Source organism: Wolffia australiana, chromosome 1, assembly GCF_029677425.1.
Source record: "Wolffia australiana isolate 7733 chromosome 1, ASM2967742v1".
NCBI classification, from domain to species: Eukaryota; Viridiplantae; Streptophyta; class Magnoliopsida; order Alismatales; family Araceae; genus Wolffia; species Wolffia australiana.
In genome coordinates, this window is record NC_135835.1 from 22,706,871 (window position 1) to 22,728,379 (window position 21,509).

The following is a 21,509-nucleotide window of genomic DNA, read 5'->3' on the forward strand; positions in this document are numbered from 1 at the left end:
GCACCTATGCAAGCCTAATTTGAGAGCCTCTCCCCTTCTCCACTCTCTTCTCCACTCATCCAAGGAAAGGTGTCTTAATGGTGAGGAGATCTTCTAGATTTTCAAGAAGAGTTGAAAAATAAGTGGAGATCCAAGCGCCGAGTGATCGTGTGGATACTTCTAGAGATCAGACGCGTGAACGGCTTCACAACAATCTCAGAACGGCAAAGTTAAGGGTGGAACGAGTTCCCCGAAAGGTACTTACAATAAATTTTAAAGGTCAATTGAGAATCGAATGACCATGCTTCCGCATCCATAGAAACGTGATTTCCATGGACGAACCAAAGCATCGAACCCAAAAGTGGTATCAAAGCCAGGTTCTGATAAATATTAAGATTGCCCAGTGTACACGTGGGAAACACTGGTGATGTGTCTGGGAGCATATGCTTTTTGAAGACTCGAATCATATCTTGTCTCCTTAGGCGCATCAATCCAAAAATCCTCACATAATGTAATATTCTGTTGCCATAGAAGTCTGTTAGTAAGAATGATTGACCCATCCTTGGTTGTACCCTCTGTGATCTTCTTGTCTACTTCCTGACCCAATAAAGACAGGCCTCTCCACGACCAGTAGTCCCATGTCCTGTTCTGAGGCCCCAAAGTGTAATATAGACTATTGCATGTTCAACAATTTTCCCACCCTTTTAGTCCAAAAAGGTGTCCTCCAAAATCAGATTCTGTGTGTTGTCCCAAAATTCTCCTATTGGTTTGAGGGTTCCATGTCAGAGAGAATCAGCATGGAGTCTTCTCGTGCAACGTACCTTGAGCTGACCAGTCATCTGTCCAATTTTGGAATAAAGAGCTGTCTTTAAGTCTAGCTTCAAAGGGCCTCTGTCTTTGTGGAATTATTTGTCATATGTCCTGCCACAAAGTGGATGCCCCTCTGATTGGGGCCGAATGATACTTATGCATCTTTGTACCATAAGGATCTCTCAATACCTTCACAACCATGTCTTCCTCCAACCCTATAATCCTAACTGTGCACTTTGTCAACAATGCTGTGTTCTTAGCTTGCAGGTGTAACACTCCAAGTGCCCTTACTCCACTGGTCGGGAAACCACCTCCTATGGGACCAGGGTTGATCCCCAACTGTTCCCCACCGCTGGACCTTTCCAAAATAATTGCCTCATTGAGGCTTCCAGGCACAATTCGATCCACTGGGGCAGCTTAAAAACTGAGTAAAATATTGGAATTGCAGTGAACACGGCTCACAGCAGTACAAGCTGGCCTGCTATAAACGGGACACAGAACTGCCATTGTTCTAGTCTCTACTTCCACCTTCTTGATCACTGGTGCCCAGTCTCTGCTCACATCCTCCAAGATAGAGCTTGGATAATGTCCCCATGGGCATCAACAAAGCCCTGGAGCATTACTCCTCTTCCTTTTGAGATAGTCCAAACCCCACAAAAGATCATTTGGATCAGTTGGTCTGCAAGGCCGAAAAATATGTGAATAGGTCTATTGATGTGGAAAGGTTTTGAACTTCCTCCAACGAGTCTTCGATGAAGAAAAGGGTGTCATCTGGGTAGCTCGCTGTCTGAGAGCCCCTCAACAAGCGATGTGCGCATATATTGATTCTACAGGGGGTGAAGGTGTCCACTACTAGGACAAATATTAACAGTGCTAACGGATAGATGGAATTAACCGATGATACAGACCAAAAGTCGCCAATTTGAATGAGTCCGTGGCATTTCGGTAGAAGGAAAATATTCAATCAGTTTAGTCGCTCCAAGCTATAGTTTCCGGCCAAAATTCATCCAACGTGTCCATAACTTTGGCCTCAACCATCTCTGAAGAAAAACACCAAATCCATCAGGATTCAGTGAATTTTCTCTACTTGATTTCAGATAAGGTTGAGCTTACGATTCATATGGGGGGAAAGCAGTCTGTCATGATACTGAATATTGACCCAAGTAACATCAATGGGGCTCCAAAACTCGACTTCTGCCAATCAGTTTCAAGCTCTTAAAGAAAACGCTATGATCCTAGCCAAGGGAAATGAGAAAGAAGTGAGAAAAAGGGAAGGAAGAATGATAGCGGTCGGAGTAGAAAGAAAGAAAGATCATAATAGAGAGATGATAATGATTAGGAGGATGCTTCGAGAGACTTCTCCATGTGTCTGCACCCATTTTCAATTATATTTTCTTCCCGCCATTCTCTCCTCCTTATCTCTTTCTTTTAGGGCCCCATCTTAATTGGCCCACTTTCCTCTTACGTACATGGATGGGCTTGATATTGTCAGGTAGTTCTCTTCCTCTAACTCACCATGCTAAAAAGAATTTTTGCCATCAAATTAGTGTACATCCTGGCCAAGTTTAACTGTCACAGCAATCAGTATGCGTACTGTATCTTACTTTGCCACAGGAGCAAATGTCTCAAAATGTTCTATACCATGGGATTGAGCATAAGCTTTTGCCACTGACCTTGCATTACATATATCCATTTTTCTCGTTGCAATATATATTTTAGGGTATATACCCATTTGCATCCTATCACTTTCTTACCATGTCGAAACAGTACTATCTTCCTGGTGTGATTTTTCTCCAGATGCTTCCATTTCTTCATCCATAGCTTTGTTCCAATTGGTTTTTTAACCTTATGATAACCACATATAGTTCAATAAAAATTAGTGCTCCCAATTTCTGATTGACGAAATCATTATAAACATGTAAATGGCCCATTATCAATTTTCTTTGCTTTTTTTAAAACTTTATTTGCTATTTTATTTCTTCTTATTATGGATTTTTATTTAATGCTCTTTCTTATCCATGTTGAAGGCCCCCGTCTTAAGGTTTCCTGCTGCATATTGTTGCCTCCTCTTCAGCTCGCTGTGGGAATCAGTCACCCCTCGTGGTTGTCCTTCCCTTTTTTTGTTTGCAGCTGTGTTGGTCTTGTTCATTGGTCTTTGTCGAGCAATTTTCTAGGTTTGTTTTGGTAAGCATTTGTGAATTATTCATTATGCCTGTCTCTTTACTCATCATATGGTATTCAGAGGCGTCAGTCTTTATCTTATTTTCTTATGGATCCTCAACTGAACTAATTATTTTGGTAAGGACATGACAAATACAAAAATAATGGTTTTAAGCATACAGCTTTTGATTGTTGAAACCTCACGATTTCTTGTCCTTGTCATTCTATTTTCATGTTTTTAATTTGATTCACATGCTTAATATTTTAGAAATTGTACAAGCAGGCAGTATATTCAGTTCATTTGGGTATTTTCTCTACCTGGCAAAGTACACACACATATATAATTGTCTTATATACTCTCTTTTTTATTTTGTTAATAGAGTGGATAATCTAAGCGACAGAAAATGGAAAGTCAAGAGAGCTACCAGAGAGAGGAGGAAGGAAAGGAAAGAAAGAGGAAATTGAAATTATTTGTAGTCCCTGGTATTTATGCAACTGAAGAAGCAAAAAGTGGAAATGAAGAAAAAAGAGGAGAAATAAAAAATATATGTCGATTTTTCAAAAAAAAAAAAATGTCGATCATATCAAATAATGTGATACGTCTTGAAACACATCTGTGAAAACTGATCAATCAAATTTCAAATTTCTATATCCTTGTAACAATTCTTGACATTGAAATTGCAATCACGATTCAGCGTAAGTTCTGGATAACTCTGCGAGGGAAGAGTAGAGAGAGAGATCAAGTGGTAGAGTTGTCAATGTTCTTCCTTGAAACAGCTACCTCGCTATCCCGTGGGAATATCTCGCTGGAGGACAGCACTCGGCGAGGGTAAGGAGGGGAAAGAAGAATTAGTGCGAGAGGTAATAGGAAGGGTTAGAGAAAGCAAGAAGGAGAGGAGAGGACTCACAGTTGAATTTCTGTCTGCCCGATGGCTCTCCTTCCCCATATATATATTAGGGAGGAGGCCCATTGGTTTGGGCCTAGTTGGGCTGATAGAAGGGTCTTGATGCAGTAATGGGCCGGGCGTTTAGAGTAACAGCGGCCCAGTATCATATCATAATGATACATATTCATCGTGTGAGAGTCAAGAAGTTAATATCCTGGTTGTGACTGCTACTGCTGCACACTTTGATGTTGTTACCATTTTTCAGTCTCTGGCTACAGCCTCTGCTGCATATCCCTACACATCAATGTCTATGTAGTTCCTCAAGTGCTGTGTTGCCATCTGTACAATTGCTGACTCTGCTGCATGAAGTCATGGCTGCTGCTGAAGGCTGGTATGTCATCACCGTGCTGCTCCGGTGCTTCCCTGGGTTGTGTCATCATCTTCCTTTGGGCATCATCAACTATGACCTATTTGACATGTCGGTTGGATCTGTGACAACTTAGTCGTACGCGTGGACAAGTCACATCATCTGCATCGGGATGCTTTTGAGCCACCCTAGCTGCCTGACACATTTCACCTTGCTCAACCCAAATCCAAGCCATCCAAGCCCCCTGTAGAATCCACGTGGTCTGCAAGTCGAGACCAAGTTCTCTGGAGTCAGCCGCCTGAGCTGACAGGTCCATGTCAAACCCAAGAAAACTGGTTCAAGCCACCAAAGCTGCTGGGCCTGAGCTGCCTGGTCCCTCCTGAATTGCTAGCAATCAATGGTCAAAAGTGAACCAAGAAAAAATGTGCGTGATAGCTAACGATGCTTTCTCTTTATCGGCCACTTGATGATTTTCAGCAGGGCTAGCACACAACAATGAATACCAGTCATCTGTCTCATGACGCAAATATGTAACCTAAGAGCCTGTCTCGTGAGGCTCATTAAAAGAGTCTTCTTGAAGCTCACAAGATCTGCAGAAGATCAACTGAATATCGGTACTAAACCTTCTAGAATCTACTGCAGAAGCTCACAAGACACAGAAAGTCCTGTAATAGATTTTAAACCTTCTAGAATCTACTGAGTATCTATACTACACCTTTTTTCAGCTGGAAATTGTCTGTTTCGTCCAGTCAGAATCTTTTTACAGGTACATAATATCTTCTCACAGATTCTACAGGTTCTAAAATGCGCAGAATATCTCTTATCAGGGGTCTCAGATTTGGGATCTTCTATTTTCTCTTATTACCTTTACTTCTTTCGATGTTTTAAGTTGTCTTTCCAAGGGTACTATCACTTTGGGTGATCCTCTGCCTTTTGTGGACTACATGAGTTCCCATTTAACCTTGAAGGGCACAATTTGTGGTTTTCCTTTTTTATGAGGACCCAATGTGTGCTTCTCCCCTTGAGTGTTGTCCTTGTTAAAGAGTGCGTGTGGACTCGACCACAACTCCTTTGTAATCAAGACCTGTGGATTCAAGCGTTGTTCTAGATTCTTCCTTCTCTGAGGACAATTCAAATCTCTATTCAATGGAGCTGTTCATTTGTGGTATATCTTGAATTTAAGGACATGACCACATTTTGGTCCCTTTCTGAAGCATCAAATTCTATTTCTCGGATGAATGGCAGTTTGAAATTTATGGAGAGTCATGTTGTTTGACCCTGTAAACATTGGCTACCCAATTTTGGGGAGAACCTTTTTTTTTTTGGAAGAAGATAAGGAAGACCACCCGGAGCGGTGGTCAACCTGATGCTATTAAGAAAAGAGGCTGTGTAGAAACCATTTTAGGGAGAACCTTTACCCAAACCCATCCATGTTTCTGCAGGTCTTACTGTAACTGGTTTATCAGGATATATTGCGCTATGTTCTCCTACTGCACCATTGCACGTATTATGTGGCTACCTTAACTGTTCTTCAAATATTGCATAAGAACAACATCATCTTCAACGGACAGGAGGCAAAATGGATGGTGAGGGGCAAGTCCCCCTGTATGGTTTTAAGGATTGGGCACAGGACAGGGGGCAACCCTTTAGGCTGTATGTGTATTTAATGATTATATCTATTAACACATCGGGAGGGCCACTGAGTTTGAGTGATCTTCCTTTCGTTTTTTTGAAAAAATGTAGTGAACATGATGGAAGTACATGGAGAGTGTGAGGATACTCAAGATCAGATTCTGACAGAATATCCATGCTAGGCCGTAGTTAGTGACTATTCTTACTATGTTAAAACGTGATCTGAAAACGATTTTAAGTAATGTTTTACTAAACTGATTAATTTATTATGGTTTCATTATCTGCCAACGATGCACTCCTTCCATGCTGGAAAATCTTTCATGTGATCTAGGTTTTAGGTTTTGAATTTACCAGTATTTATCGGTAAACTACTGCTTTATTCATAATATATTTTTTGATAACTTATTATTTGAAGTATGAAAAACCTTTGTTCATATGCAACTCTTCTGGAAGGTTATAACACTCCCTCTGTGGTGTAAAGGTGTTGGCGACCTTTGCTCATGTATGCTTCCTTCAACATTCTCATCTTATATGGTTACCAGCTGCCCATTGATTTTCCAGAGATGATCAACGTGATTGTTCATTTCATTGGTTTGATGAAAATATTGAAGACAACAGAGATGATGGAGAATTCTTCTGCTGTTTTTCTTGTGATGTTCTTTTTCTTGGTATGTATCTACTAGATCCCTTTCCTTGATTCAATTTTATTGAAGTACGAGGCATTTTGACGGAGAATGGGTGGGTAGCAACTTACAAAGTAGACTGCACAAAATATTTGAAGCTTAAAAAGGTATGCGTGTGATAGAGAATTTGAATGAGGGGATTGTGTCTTCATAATGAAAGGAAAATAGTGATGCTTTTAGATTGACCTTGGGACCTTGGACGCTAAATTAGGAGAAAAAAATACCAAATAGGCTCATGATTTAGTGCCTCTTTATGTTGCTTTTGCTTTCTCTTTTTTGGTTTGAAGATCTTTAACTGAACTAGATAATCAAAGTGCAAAACTCTTAGAACGTTTAATGATTCCATTCGATCTGGAAATTTATCAGCTGATCGCTTTCTCTTGTTTACCAAAATATTTGTATTTCTGATGTAGCTTTCTTCTGTGAGAACTGATCTAGAAGAAACAGAAGATATTATATCAGGACAAGGTGGCAGTGCAACAGAACCCCTATTGCCTTCAAATCATACATTGCCTCTCAGCGAGTTCAGGTAGCCAAGCTTTAAATGCAACTGCATTATCTTAGTCGAACTTTCAGATTGAAATTCTTATGGTCATTGTTTGGGGTATATATTTTCAAACATTTTACCAGAGCATCGTGATTGATTATTGGTTTTAGATACCACAAAACTTAATATTTCATCGGATGTTGAAAGTTTTTGTTTTTGTGTGTTGTACTAAATTATATATGTTGAAAATTTAAAACTTGTATCCATTGACTCTTGTGCAAAATTATCCTGTACAATACAATTAATGTTATAGAGTCCTTATACTATCTTAATCATGTTACTGAATTTTGGATGTTTCATTCATTTATATTTTAAATTCATTTTTTTCAAATTTTCTTTATTCTAATTAGAGAATATTAATTTTCCCATTTGGCATCAATTTTGTTTTCATTTTTCTTGATGCTTCAGGTCGGGGATGGTCTGTACAAATGTTTTGCTGATGAGGACAATATTTAGGTTCTTCAATATTAACTTTTTCACTTACGGCTTTCCAGTAAGTGCTTTGGAATCGTTTTATGCTTTCCTTTTTACAAATTTTGATATATGATACAATCCTTGATGAACAATGAACGGCAAAAGGCAAACGGTGGAGCATCAGTGGCGCTTCGTGGGGTCGTTCGGGGAGGAACTTTGCGGTAGCATTCATTGTGACAGTTTGTTGGATGGCAGAGGTGATGTGAATATTGGCCGTTGGACTGTGAACAGTGTTCATGGAAGACCTTTGGATGGGGGAAGATCAGCAGCATTTACAACGTTTGAGGTAGCAGAGGGGAGAGGGGGAGTGATTGTTGGCCATTGGATGGACATGCAACATTTGTTGATGTGAGTGACCTTTGGAAAGTAGAAGATTGATGGCATTCATGGTTTAGTGGTAGCAATTGCCGTCACGATGCCGCTCGTGGCGGTAGTTCATGGCAATGATGTGACCGAGGTTCTGCAGCGTTCGCTGTTGAGGATTGGTGGATTTAATGGCAGCTGATCAGAGGAAGCAGCGATTGGCATAGCATCAGTGGCATTTGTGGTGGCGGATGCAGCAGCTTCAGTGGAAGACTAATAGGACAGTGAACAGCTGAGGCAGCTAGTGTCAGTCACAGATCGTGGTGACATTCAAGGCGATGTTCACAGTGGATGGTGACATAGGATCATGGTGAATAGAGGCCCATCAGGGCTGTGAGTCACTACGGTGCTCATGGCGGAGGTAGCCTTGAACGGCGGATGATCAGATGTGGGGAGAAGCAGAGCAGTGTGAGGCAGCAGAGGTTGGGCCCTGTTGTGGTGGCTGTGCGACAGACTGCGGTGTATGGGAGTGAAGGAAAACCGTCCCTCTCATAGCAGAGGGATGCTGTAAACACAGACATAGAATGGTCTGTTGTGTGGGCAACGAGTGTGAACAACAGCTTGCAAAAACTCAGAGATTGTCTCCAACATTACTTGCCTCTACTTTCCTTTGGCCTGCTGTCTCCTCAGGTAACTCACTTTGTGTGTTGGGTTCTCTTGCTGTCAGTGATGCTGGCAGAAGTGGCCACACCATCAAATGGGCCGTGAAATTACCCTCCTGGCCTCGGATCCAGGCCAGACTTGGTGACTGGAGTCCTTCCGTCACCTCCACTTTTAGGACCACCACATTAAGGTCCCAAGATGCCAAGCCGGTTGAGAAGATACCTTGGAATTGCCGAAATGGCATGGTCATACCCTCCAACTTATGCAGTGTCTCAAAGCCCATTGGAACTCCCCTAGCTTCGATGAAATGAGTCGTTGCGGATCCCCCCAAGGCCCAGTCTTCTGGTAGCAACCTTCTCCACCTCACCTCCTTGTTCCCTTGGTCTCTCTATATCCAGCCACAAAGCATCACATATGCTGCCATGGAGATGCCTTGCCGAAAGAAAGCCCCTACACCCAATTTCCATATTTCTGCACTCCACATCCTGAGTCATGCACCCCTAAAGGAAGTTGCTTTTTGATTCTGCCTTCCCCACCACATCTGAGCCCCTCGCCTTGTGAGTTAGACCCAGCTCTGCTAGCTGTGGCCTCCACGGCATCCTGTCATTTGACCTGCATTCTCTTTGTTAGCAGACATAACACCGATGGCCCACTCCTCTACTTCCCCGACAGATCGGCGACTTCCTACACATTCCCTGGTGTAATGATAGACTCTATTCCAAGAAGTACTAAAGGAAGAAATTCAGGTATGGGACACTACTCATTTTCTTGAAGTTGTGGCTCGACAGTTAGAAGTCGAGAAGGGGGGAGCAGCAGGAGATCGTCTTCGCCTGCTGGTCTGGAGGGAGGAGTGTCACCTGAGAGGAGGAACCGCCCAAGATCGAGAAGGAGCTTCGACCTGAAAGGAGGAGCCTTCAAGATATACTCTGTTTGGTTGACATTGTTAATTGATACTATTGGAGAGTATCATGTAATGACCTAGAAATAGATATCTGAAGTCCCATATCTTTTAGATGGTGCAGCCCTGATGCGCCGGGATTCAACTGTCACCCAGGCCTTCTTCTCGATTTATGCCTTGGTCCTCTTAGTTGCACCTCCAAGTCTCCAATCCTCTCTAGTGGGCTCTTAGTGAAGTTGGGCAACATGTGCTATCTACCCCAGCCCAAACCCCCCCCTGTCCATTGTGTATTGGCATTCTAGTGGGGCCCGGATGGAAACGACCTGTTTCTGTTTTGTGGTCCATGTGGACAATGACTCATTCATTGCTCAGGTGCGCACTTTGTCTCCCACTTGGTGAGCTATGAAAAAAGTTTACCAAGCCATTGGCCTTGCCAGCGCCACCCCCATCCTGGTACTCGTAGGCCCTTGTTCCGGTATGGTATCTGCACCTCATGTCCTTTGTAGGGTCCTACTGGAGGGTTGTCCCTCCTCCGTCGCTGCTCCCTCCTGATTCCTCGTTGTCTGATCACTAGGTCCCAGAGAAGAGGGGGGGGGGGTAGTCCATGATACTTACCGTTGATCGTGTCAGACTGCTGCCTTGGTCGCAATAGCCCTCATGTTTGCTGTACTGAGCAGGCTCTGTCGTGGCAGCAAACCTTGTGGCAAGAATATAGTCAGCAACCCAACAGCCACAGCCCTACATCGATCTTGTTCCAAGTGCGCCACCCCAACTGATCTCCTTACAACTATGCTTCCCTACAGTGATCATCTGTGCCATTCCAATCCTCACGCCGTCACACCATTGAGCCAGCTCCACTTACCAACGCTGCCGCCGCTGCTGTCACACAGTTGTGCCAGCGGCTAGTTTCATTATAGAGCTGACATTCATCTTGCCAGAACTTTTGTACTTTGAAAACAGAACAAAGTAACTGCGTAAATTATTTGTAACATTATAGTTTGTTTCTGGGTATTCTTTGTGTGGATGTAAATGTTTTTGATCGGTATGATGTTGCATCGATCAATCTTTGATCAAGTTTTGAAAGTTTGATGCTCAATATGCAGGTATTGTTAATTGCTCTTGCATTTTGGAGCTTCAATTTTGCAAGCATATGTGCTTTTGGCTTGCTAGCCTATGTTGGTTACATTTTGTATGCCTTTCCCTCCTTGTTTGACTTACATCAGTTGAATGGCTTATTACTTATATTTATTTTGCTCTGGGCGGCGTGTACTTATGTCTTTAATGTGGCATTCTCATTTCTCAACACCAAACTTTCAAAGGTAATTTATCGTCCTCGTACAACCTTTTTCTTATTTCTGATTAGTTGAACCTAACATTAGTAATTTTCAGGACATGGAGATCTGGGAAACAATTGGTTTCTGGCACTATTCTATTCCAGGCTTCTTTTTGCTTGCACAGTTTTGTCTTGGCGCTCTAGTGGCTGTCGGCAATCTTGTTAATAATTCTGTTTTCTTGTGTATTTCAAATGGAGATCAACAATCCTTAAATGTTGAAAATTCTTCTGAAGGTTAGAGGTTTCAATGCCTATATTAAAATTTTGAATGGATGTTGGACATTCACATTTAATAGATGACATATATTTCTTGGTTTATTTGATGTTTTATTTTTTGAACTGGATCATTTTCTATTTTCCTTTGTCTCTATCTTTTGGAATTCTTTTTCCATGAAATGAGTTTTTATGAATGGATATGCCTTACTGGTTATCTGGTTTTTATAACAAAATCTTGAACTTGAGTTGATTCTTACATTACTCTTGCATATTTGTGGTTCGAATCATATTCTGTTCATTTGGACACAGAGGAAGAAAATGTCAAGGTATTGATCATCGCTACATTTGCTTGGGGCCTTCGCAAAGTCTCTCGTGCCATAACCCTTGGTCTGATATTTCTTCTGGCACTGAAGCCTGGTTTTATTCATGCAGTTTATGGTATGTTTGATAGGCTTTAAATTGAATTATGACATGAAATGCTTTCATTTTTTCATTTAAACATCTTATAATCAGAGAATTATTGTGAAAGAAAGAAGAATCCAAGAAGTATTCTCGGTTGTTAAATAAATTGATAGCAACACTTCAAGTTTTATTTTTTGTGGTTAACTCTATCCAAGAGGGAAAAGGACGCCATCCAAGAAATCCATCAACGATAGAGTAGTAGTATTCAATCATTGTTCAAATGTTTAACCCACTCAGTGATAAACTTAGGTAAGAAGGAATAAATTGGAAGAATGATTTAGGTAGATGAACGATGATAAAAGGGAGAACTGGACCAGTCGGTAGACTCCTCTCCTTGTGTTCACAGGCCTCTTTAGTATTGCAGTCCTCTCCTACTCTCGGCTGCCCTCTCTTGTTTTTTTTTTTTTGATCTATAACGAGGTATGAACACCCGACGAATCGGTGAGCCTCCCGTCAGGACCTCACAGGCCTTTTACATGCTTATAAGTCATCATCAAAATCTCCCTTCGCTTCCCGTAGCTTGCAAGGACCATGCTGCCTTAAGTCCTTCTGCTTCATGTATAGCTCCATCGGTAGAAGCCCTTCTTCCTGTGAACAACACCTCGTTTCTATGTAGCCAGGTCGCCCACAACACGGCTCTCGGCCCCCTTCCTTGTTTCTTCTTCCCACGAAATGTCGTGCTGAATCCCAAAAGGCATGTTCAAATGTCACCTTCATCCTTGAGAGTAACTGGCTGGCCCAAACTGTGCGAGCAAACGAGCATTCAAAGAAAAGATGGTTGTAATCTTCTTCCCCATTCAAACACAGCACACATTGCGACGAAGTATCTGGCTATAACTTTTTGCGAAAGATTTTTGTCATTAATCGTTTCCTTGCTAGCATCCACCCAAAAAACCGCACCTTCAATGGGACTTTTTGATGCTATATGAACCTGCAGGCTGCCCTCTCTTGTAATTCCAGGATCAGGCTCCTTGAACCCAATGTTCCTCCATTCTCTATCGTTATGCCTGGTTGACATATGCCTCATTTAATGGCATGTGGAAAGATCTTTAAGGTGCACACGGATCTCTTTTTTGGTAAGTCCTCACAAGGAGCTTATTGAAATATGTTTTGATCAGTTTTGAAAGAGAAGTGTGTGAGAAAGTAGAGGATAATGTGTGTTCCCATTTTCTTTTAACCCGAATGTTTGCCTTGTTATAGGTCTGTGACGAACAGAAAGTAGAACCCATAGTCATTCGGTTCTGACTTGCGAAAGACCCTCGTTGTGGAAGACTCTTTTTTCCAAGAAGAATAAGGAAGATCACCCAAGAGCGGTGATTATTTTAATGATATTGAAATAAATGAACTGTTAGTATGTATGATGACCAAAATCCCCCCTTTAACCCCTTCTAAACCAGTATGCCACAGGGGACTGCACATTATGAAGAACGTTGAGTGTCGAAGCTGTCCTTCCCCTTGTGCACATAACACATTCTACTGAGGCGTCTGATAACATTCCTTTTCTGAGTGTCACAAATCTTTGCCTTATTCAGAACCAACAAAGAAGTGGCACCTTTATGGGAAATTTCTATTTCAAAAATGGGCCACCTGTGGTAATGGTTGTTGGATCCTTTCACTCTCCCTGTGATCTTCATGTAGGCATCCCGCCATTCCCAGCTATCTTGTGTCTCCTTCAAAGATCTAAGATGTGAGAGCTCCTGTTGCATGTCCATCAATTCTTCCACCTATGATCTGATCTAAGATCAAATTCCATGAATTATCCCAACATTCTCTGACCATGGTGGGAGGATTCATGCAAGGGTGGAAAGTGATGGAAACTCCACTTATGAGGTGTCTCTAGCCAACTAATCAATCAAGCAATATGTGGTCTTCTCATGCCATGCCAAAGCAGAGATTCCCCTCAAACTCGAACACCATGCACTCCCAATCCAGCTCTGATTCATGACTTTCCTTCAGGATGGTTAGGGCAAGCTCCTCCTCCAACCGCATAATTTTGTCCACCCATTTTGTCAACAATGATTTAAGGGTCAACGGCATCACATGCTTTAAGGGTGCTTGTAGCTAAAGCTTCAGTGATTTTCTAATGGATATCCATGTCTGACTCTGTGTTGCAGATGGAACATTCCCCTCTGGGCTCATATTCACTAAAATCAAAAAAGAATGGGATGTAACACAATGCTGCGCCCATCCCACCCATTCAGTGGGAAAGCCTCTCTTCCTCATAGAGACCATAAAAAAATTCCTACACGAGGAATCATGCGTTTTCAAAGTTGACTTTTGGCATGAAGCCCATGGACCCGCTTTTTTCCATGACTCTATTATTTTACCTGCCCTTAGGCCCAACTAGATCTGCGATCACCCCCTTAACCTGTTAGCCAAGCCTTCGTAATGATGAGATAACTATAAGTTGATAGCAAGATAGGTTGAAAATACCAACATGGATGACCCCTTGCCACTTGGGCAAGAGGAAGAGATGTGAGTGACTGATGCACTCGAGTCCACAGTTGCTGCTGTAGAACTCTTCCGGCCTTTTGACAATTTCTGTCCACACCAACTCTCAGAACTCACTCAAGAAGAGTATCGGAAATCTGTCTGGGCCAGGGACCCCTTCTCCATTCAACCCCTCGACTGCCTCCCTCACCTTGTCCACAGAGATAGGCCTCACTACAGCGGTTTGCTGCTTGCATGTCACCCTGGTTGCCTCCTCTACCACTCCATCGCCTCTGGCTTCAGATCCATGCCTGGTGATGGTCCTGGAGTGGTCCATTAGGACGCCACTCACACTCTGTGCCCCTTCCTATTCCTGATGTCCCACCTGCACCTCCAATATTTGTTTCTATCCCATTCGTCCATTCACTTCCAGATTAAAATTTGTGTTAGCATTGCCCTCTTTCAGCCATAGTTGTCATGATCTCTGCCTCGAATCTTGTGCTAGCTTCTGATCTTCCTCCAACACCTTACACTCCAGCCTTTCCCTCGTCTCATCTTTCACTAGGCTTCATTTATCCTCCATATCATCCGACTGTTCAACACTTCTTTTGATCTTTAGAGGCAACCATATATGGGAAATAGCCTTTCTGGAGGCTTAGCTTTTGAATAAAGTTCATGACAGTTGGTTGGCATGATGTACCCATTTTCCATCTGCCAGTGGAAGTAGCCATTTGTTTACCTTGTGAATACAGATTTAAATCCTTGTTCCTTGGGAGTGGACAATTGGTCGATCTTTGCTTTGGCATTTGGCAGACACCATAAAAGTAGCACCATCTTGATCTATACTAAAAGTCCACGAGCATAACCATTACTCCGGTTGGGATTAAGGATGCCACTATCAGTCCAGCTGTTTGGTGCTGTCATAATTGCTGATGATGCCTCATCCCCAGTTTTCACTCCTCGGCAAAACTTAAGAAGACAAATTGAATGCGGCAATAAACTTAAAAAGGGTACTGTCACCATGGTACTAAGAATAGCCAAATAGTTTCATAGAGCACATATAGTGGCAAACCGAACCAAAGGTCACTGGCTGGAGCCACTGAGGGCCTTCTTGAGATGGTAGACCAAGAGAAATGCGAAAGGAGCAGCGTATTTGAGAAGCAACGACATATACATCTCTACTTGAGATCACCATGGAGAAAGGCATTTTTGATGTCACATTTTTGCAGAGGCGAACCATGATGAGCTACAAGATAAACATGCATGTGAAGAGTATTCAGCTTATCAATAGGGGCAAACGTCTTCAGAAATTAACACCAGACTGCTGAGTACAACTCTTCACCACAGGGTGTGACCATGTATTGTTCAAGAGACCCATCAGTCTCATACTTGATGGCATAGACTCAAAGAACTGACCAAATGTTAGACTAGAGGGAAGGAAATAAGATTCCAAGTTTGGTTTTTGTCCAAGGCAGTAAGTTCCTCTTCCATGCCATCACACCACTCAGGAGAACCCAGTGTTGCATCCACAGTCATCAGACTGACTATAGAATTGAGAGTCATGAGAAAGACGTAGCAAGAGAGAGATGATGAAAGGATACATAATTGGCCAAAGGACAAATGGTGGTTGAATTACAGGCCTGAGGAGCTTTGCAGAGAGCAGTGGGAAGATCATTGCATGAGGGAAGAGGAGTAAGTAGCTCAACAAGGGCCAGACAGGTGTCAGGATCTGCAGGTCATTAGGCAGAGACAGTTGATTACGGAGGTGGAGTCAATGGTATGTGGTTGCATCAAATTTCCGTGGTGGAGAAGAGGTAGGCAGAGTGGACAAAGGATCTATAGAGGAAAGATGCAGGGAAGAAGGTAATTTGAAATAAGAAGGTTCAGAATGGAAACTGAGAATTGGAGGAATAAAGGAACCAGGAAACCAAAAGACTCATCAAAGTTGAAATAATTACTCATAAAGAAGCTTTAAGCAGACAGATGAGAGTAATTGTGGCCTTTTGATGGTAATATCCCTCGAAGGCACAGTTGAAGACTGTACCCATGATCAACCGAGTCGGAATAAGGAGGCATCTAAGGATCCAACTTGGCCCAGAGAGAAGTCAATTTGGTGCTATATTAGTGAACAAACAGCTGGTCTTGGACCTAATTTGTGGAACGAGTCACACGATAATAGATAATGGCCAAGTTGCTCTTTTTCAAATGAGATTCTTGAGCAGCGTCCCATATCCCCTCAGCTGAATGGAGAGATAATAATTCATCAGCAAAGGATGGACTGATGATGTCAAGGACCCAACAGTGAACAATGCCTACAAAATTGAGAAATGATCATAATGTTAAGTGGCGATGCTTCCAAAAGATGCTTCATAAGCTTCAGTTTCAACGTAATTTGAATGTATTATGCCAATGATGAAGATTCAGTCTTATAAATAAAATTCAAGAGTTATGGGATGCAGAGGATAGTTCCAATGACTCAATTCTGGTGTTGACAGAATAGACAGCCTCGAGGGAAAAATCGTAAGGGATGTAGTTTAGTCATCAGTGTCCATGATATAACCCAACACAGATTAAGAATGATCAGTTGCACAGATCTAAAGTGTGTCACATCAGGGTTGAAATTGAAGAAGCCAACGTGAGTGACAGATGATATGAAATCCTTGATTACTTTAACTGGTCTGTATTTCTTCAAAAAAAAACTTTAACTGGTCTGTAATGTTCTGTAACCACAGCCAATGGTACCACAGCCAATGTTATAGTAGAATAATGGTAACATTTGATGTTAAGTAAAATAATATAAAGAAAGCACATATGCCACTGCAAATTGGCATGTGGAACTCCTAAAACATGTTTTCAGACTTCTCATACCTTTTATGGCCTTTCTTTTATTTCCCTTATTTATTCTGCCAATGGATTTTATTACCATCTTTTCACTTATTTCTCTTTCTTGCTTTTTTCTTTACCTAGGTATAACTGTAATTTGTAGCTCCTCGGGTATGTTACATCCAGTGGTGTATGTTTGATTTATCCGAAACAAAAGTTAGGTAATAGAGGATTATGGGGATGATAATGAACATCCTTTTGACTTTAATATTGATGTTTATTGAATGACTCACTTTACTTTGCCGAAATGAAGTTCTTATGTTGATCTAAATATTTTTCTCTTGTATGAATTTTGTACAGGCATTTTTCTTATGGTTTATCTTTTGAGCCATTCAATCAGCATAAATATACGGAAGTTGATGGTTATCTACTGTGAGATACATTTTACTCTTCTTTATATCCTACGACTTAATTTGATTTCCAGCATGATGGATAGATGTGGCCCAATGATTCAGATGATTTTTTCACAATCAGGTATCATATTCTCAGGGTTGATATTGATTCTCTACTCGAATATCAATTAAATAATTTTTTCTCATGAATTGTCCTAAAGTCAGTACTTTTTGTTCATTCAAAGCATGAGAGAGCGTTGCAGAAGTGTGGTCAACCAGCAGAGAGAAAAATGGGAATGAAGAAAAGTAGTCCTGAATCCTTTCTTTAAATGTGTTATACAACTTAAGCTAATGGGTCAATTATGCTGATTAACCTACTAACCTAGTGTAAATGTACATATATACCATAATAACCCGACTCTCTTGAATGCTGAAACGTATGAACGATAATTTTGCTTGAGAAGTCGAGCTGAAACGTATGAATGATAATTTTGAGATGGTTGTAGCATATGTCTATGATCCACCAAATGTCACACGGAGAAGCGATCTTTGGAGAAAGTTTGCTGATCTAGTTGGCGCATTCCGAGGGCGCCTGATACTGATGGGAGGTGAGATTAATGTGATGATAGAAGCAAGGGACCATCCAAGCAACGCTGGAGGGAGAGAGGCCGACGTGAAGGATGGTTGGGCTTTCATCTCAGAGTTATCACTCCATGAAATGGGGCCCACAGACTGTACTTGTATATGGAGAAGCACAATGGGCCTCAAGAGGATATTGAGATTGGACCAATTTTCTTGTTCAGTAGAGCTAGCATAGCACTTCCCTTTATCAAGTGTGAGATCACTCCCATGCCCACTATAAGGCCATACCCCAATTGTATGGGCTAGAAATGAGGCAGTCAGAAGGCCCACCTATTTCAAGCTAGACCAGCCGTGGCTACAGGTGGCTGGCTTCAAGGATGAGGTAGAGAGGAAGTGGTCAGCACAAACATGTCTCGGATCTGAGACAGAAACAAAAGCCGCCAGAATTCACGTGCTTCGGCACCACCTCATGGAGGTCTGCAAGCATACACACGAGAACAGACCAGAAGAGAGGTCTTGAACAGGATCAAAGAACTGGATGACCTGGAGGATACTTGAGATGAACTGGTGACAAGGGTCCAGACAACTACGGCTACATGCAGGGGACATGAACACGAGATTCTTCCATCTAGCAGCAAAGGGGAGGTGATGGATCAACAACATTCAGAAACAGAAAGTGGGAGTCCAGGAGCAGTCGGATGATAATCGGTGGGTTGTGCTTCTTTGCTGCTCGGCCAAAAGAGCATTTGAAGAAGAGATGGAGGGAGTCTTCTTTGCCGATTGGGCAAAATAGCCTTCGAAGAAGAGATGGGGGGAGCCTTCTTTGCTGCTTGTGCACATCACACTCTCTCGAAGCTTCTGGGAGCCACCTCTTCATCGGAGAAGCAGCCAACAAAATATCCTCACCTTCAGGGGGATCTTTTGTCACCATATGATGCGACAAGTGCAAAGAGTCCTCGGTATTTTCCCTGTGTTTGTGGCTGACCCTTGCGTAAGCATCCCCAACAGAGAAGGATGTCCCAATCCACCTCTATCCATCGTGTGCCCTTCCCAATGGACATAGGTGAATTAGGTTCTACTGCATCCTCTTAGATTCTACTTATTGGTTTGATAGGGTGTTGACCAAGCATAGATTACATGCGGCATCCCAACACTCAAAGACCAGCGCATTAGGGGTTTGTGTAAGGGTGAACAGGCGTGGAGTTCTGACTTTAAAGTGCCTAGAGAGGTCCATTCGTTTAGCCAAAATCAGAATGCTGTGCCATCCCCAAAATTGGCTTCAAAGAATTCTCAGACTTGAGGAAATGTATCCCTCAGCCCCTACCAGAATGTAGAGGATGTACCAGACCAGAGCAGCTAGACTCTCCCAGTCCGAGCGAGATCCACAAATGTCCTTCAGTAACCGTGCAGCCATATTTGTATACGATCTCATAAATCTGCTCACTCATTTGGTCAGTTATGGTATGTTCAAGTCTTGCATTTTCAATATTCCTAGCCCCCAAAGGGAGTGGACTGCACACTATATCCCAGGACATGAATTTCTAGAAATTATTCATGTAGAAGCTCATTTATTTTGCGATTTAGACAGAAATGGCATTGTGCTGCTCAGATCTTGGATGGAAACAGGTGATATTTTAGTACTTAAATGAATGACCCTCATATTGAACAAGTCGTCATATGCACCAGAGGATAGACTATTACAAGCGCCCCCTCCGGCCCTTGGCATTTCCATCGGAATCTTCTCATCAGACCTTCCATGCACTTTCTGATCCCCAGTGGTAATTTCAGGGCTAGAAGAGTATTGTTGAGACTGAAACCTTATCGTTATAGGGATTCATATCTTGATAGGTATTGATATATGTGTCATTGCAACACCAATCGTCCCCCCTGGATGGCACTCTGGCCAACCATCTCAGGGGTGTCCCAGACAAAGATCAGCGGTGCTAGAGGTCATCCTTGTCTCACCCCTCGTTACAGCTGAATCCAGCCCCCTTCAAGCTCCCCATTCATTTGCACTGAGGAAGAGTGGGTCATTAGTCATACTTAGGTCCAACAGCTCTGAGAAGGGGCACAACAGCTCTCCCTGTTGGGCTGACCTCAGCCGAGTTGCTTCTATTCCACTCCATCTCCATTTATGTTTGGCCCCTTCCCGAGAAAAGGTTTTAAAAGATTTGTCAACGCTCTGCCAACGGCTTGGGCTCCCATATACTCTTGACTTCTTGCTTGCACGATCAAAATCTGGTTGGTACTCCTGTCATTTGCCATAAGATGAAGGAATCTTGTGTTAGCATCACCCTTCTTCAGCCACAATTGTCTTGATCTTTGCTGCCAATCTATATCCACCTTATCTTCCTCTGCAAAGGTCTCTCTATGACATCACTCTCTTTCCTCCTCTTGTGCTAGGATTCTGACATCTTCTAGGTCATTCAAGACCTTGATGGGGGCTAAGGCATCAAATCACCTTCTACTTCCAGCCTCCCTAATATGATTTTTGCAATTCCTTGAGGTGGATGCACAGACCTCAAATTTTTTTAGAAATATTTACTAGCTGTGAACCTTGTCCTGTTGTGACCCTAGCTCTTCAAGCCTTCTTGATGGACCTTCAACAGGTTATTATTCCCAACAACGTTCATCATGCACTATCTTGCCCTCAATGGCAAGCTGGTATGGATACCGAGATGGGGTGATATTCTGTTAAATGAGAATCTCACTAAAGAGAAAAGGTGTCGTGCGGCAGGCATCCTATCGTCAAGAGTTGCATTAGCGTTTGTGGTAGATGCAGAACCAGGGGATGGAGATGTCAGGCATTGGTGGAGTGGCCCCTTGAGTCATTTGTTTTGGTTGGTCAATCAATCCATGGACTCACCATATGTTACTCGGGGAAATTTTCTTGTAGATCTGATCCCATAGATCTGATCCCAGAAGCCAGCTATGGATGAAGGCCTCCTTGGCATTTCACGCTTCAAAGGCTGAAGAGGTCTCAGCCATAGGGTCGTCTGCCAGGTGTTTGCTGAGGCAACATGCTTTGATTGTCAGAACAAAAAATTGCCTCCATTGGGAGAGGTAAGTCATGCTGAACTTCACCTTGTGTGATACCTGTGGAAAAGGATATAAGATCTTGTGCAAGACTGTGATTCCCAAGCTTCGTAGTCCCAAGGGTTTAAGTCAGCATCAGGTATAGCACTGACTGTGCCATCCATGGAAGCTGAATTGTGATACGATCCCAATCCGAGATCGTATCTTGCACAATGTAATTCGTCCAAATTGTAATGCAATTGATTCAAATTCAAGATCGATGTCCAAGGAGAGTAGAGAAGATGAAAAGTTCCCAGGGTTAAGATAGGAACGGGAATGGTAAGGAGGGAAGCAAAGGATCGCCAGGGAAGGAGAGCGTTCTGCAAGCATACTGGCGACGTCCACCTGAGAGAACGAGAGGGTATCATGGAGAGGGATAGGAACATAGAAGAGGAGAGGGCTAGAAGGAGAGAAGGGAGGAAGTGCTCACAGGGTTTCTTCTCCCCTGCTGGTCTCACGAGTGAGGCTTTAAATCAGAGTGACAGTGGGCTGGGCCGATGTTACCAGGCTGGGCTGTTGTTGCGCCTTCCTCTGAACGCAGACGCGCTGGTGGATCATATCAAGTTGTCCCAAGAAGAATTGAGCAACTTAAAAACTGCAGGCCAACGTGCAGTTCAGAAGAATTGGGAAGAGCTTTTCCCCATCGGTCCACTCAGGGTGGGCTAATCGCTAGAGTTTTGCAGTTTACAGAGAGTAGGCACGTGTCGACAATGCCAGGAGAAGGCTCCTCTTGTTGACAGATTTCACTGGCGAATATCCCAAGGGAGAAGACGCCTCAACAGTAGACAGACAC

The 21,509-nt window shown here is 42.7% G+C and overlaps 1 protein-coding gene across 1 annotated transcript in view; it reads left to right on the forward strand.

Moving 5' to 3' along the window:
* LOC144711289 (piezo-type mechanosensitive ion channel component) overlaps positions 1-21,509 on the forward strand; it is a 56,123-nt gene that overhangs the window by 22,522 nt on the left and 12,092 nt on the right. The window contains exons 5-12 of the mRNA XM_078585238.1: positions 2,817-2,973; positions 6,317-6,503; positions 6,932-7,047; positions 7,474-7,558; positions 10,507-10,722; positions 10,793-10,970; positions 11,262-11,390; positions 17,028-17,201. Coding sequence (XP_078441364.1) covers positions 2,817-2,973; positions 6,317-6,503; positions 6,932-7,047; positions 7,474-7,558; positions 10,507-10,722; positions 10,793-10,970; positions 11,262-11,390; positions 17,028-17,201 — 1,242 coding nt within the window. The remainder of the gene's footprint in view (positions 1-2,816; positions 2,974-6,316; positions 6,504-6,931; positions 7,048-7,473; positions 7,559-10,506; positions 10,723-10,792; positions 10,971-11,261; positions 11,391-17,027; positions 17,202-21,509) is intronic.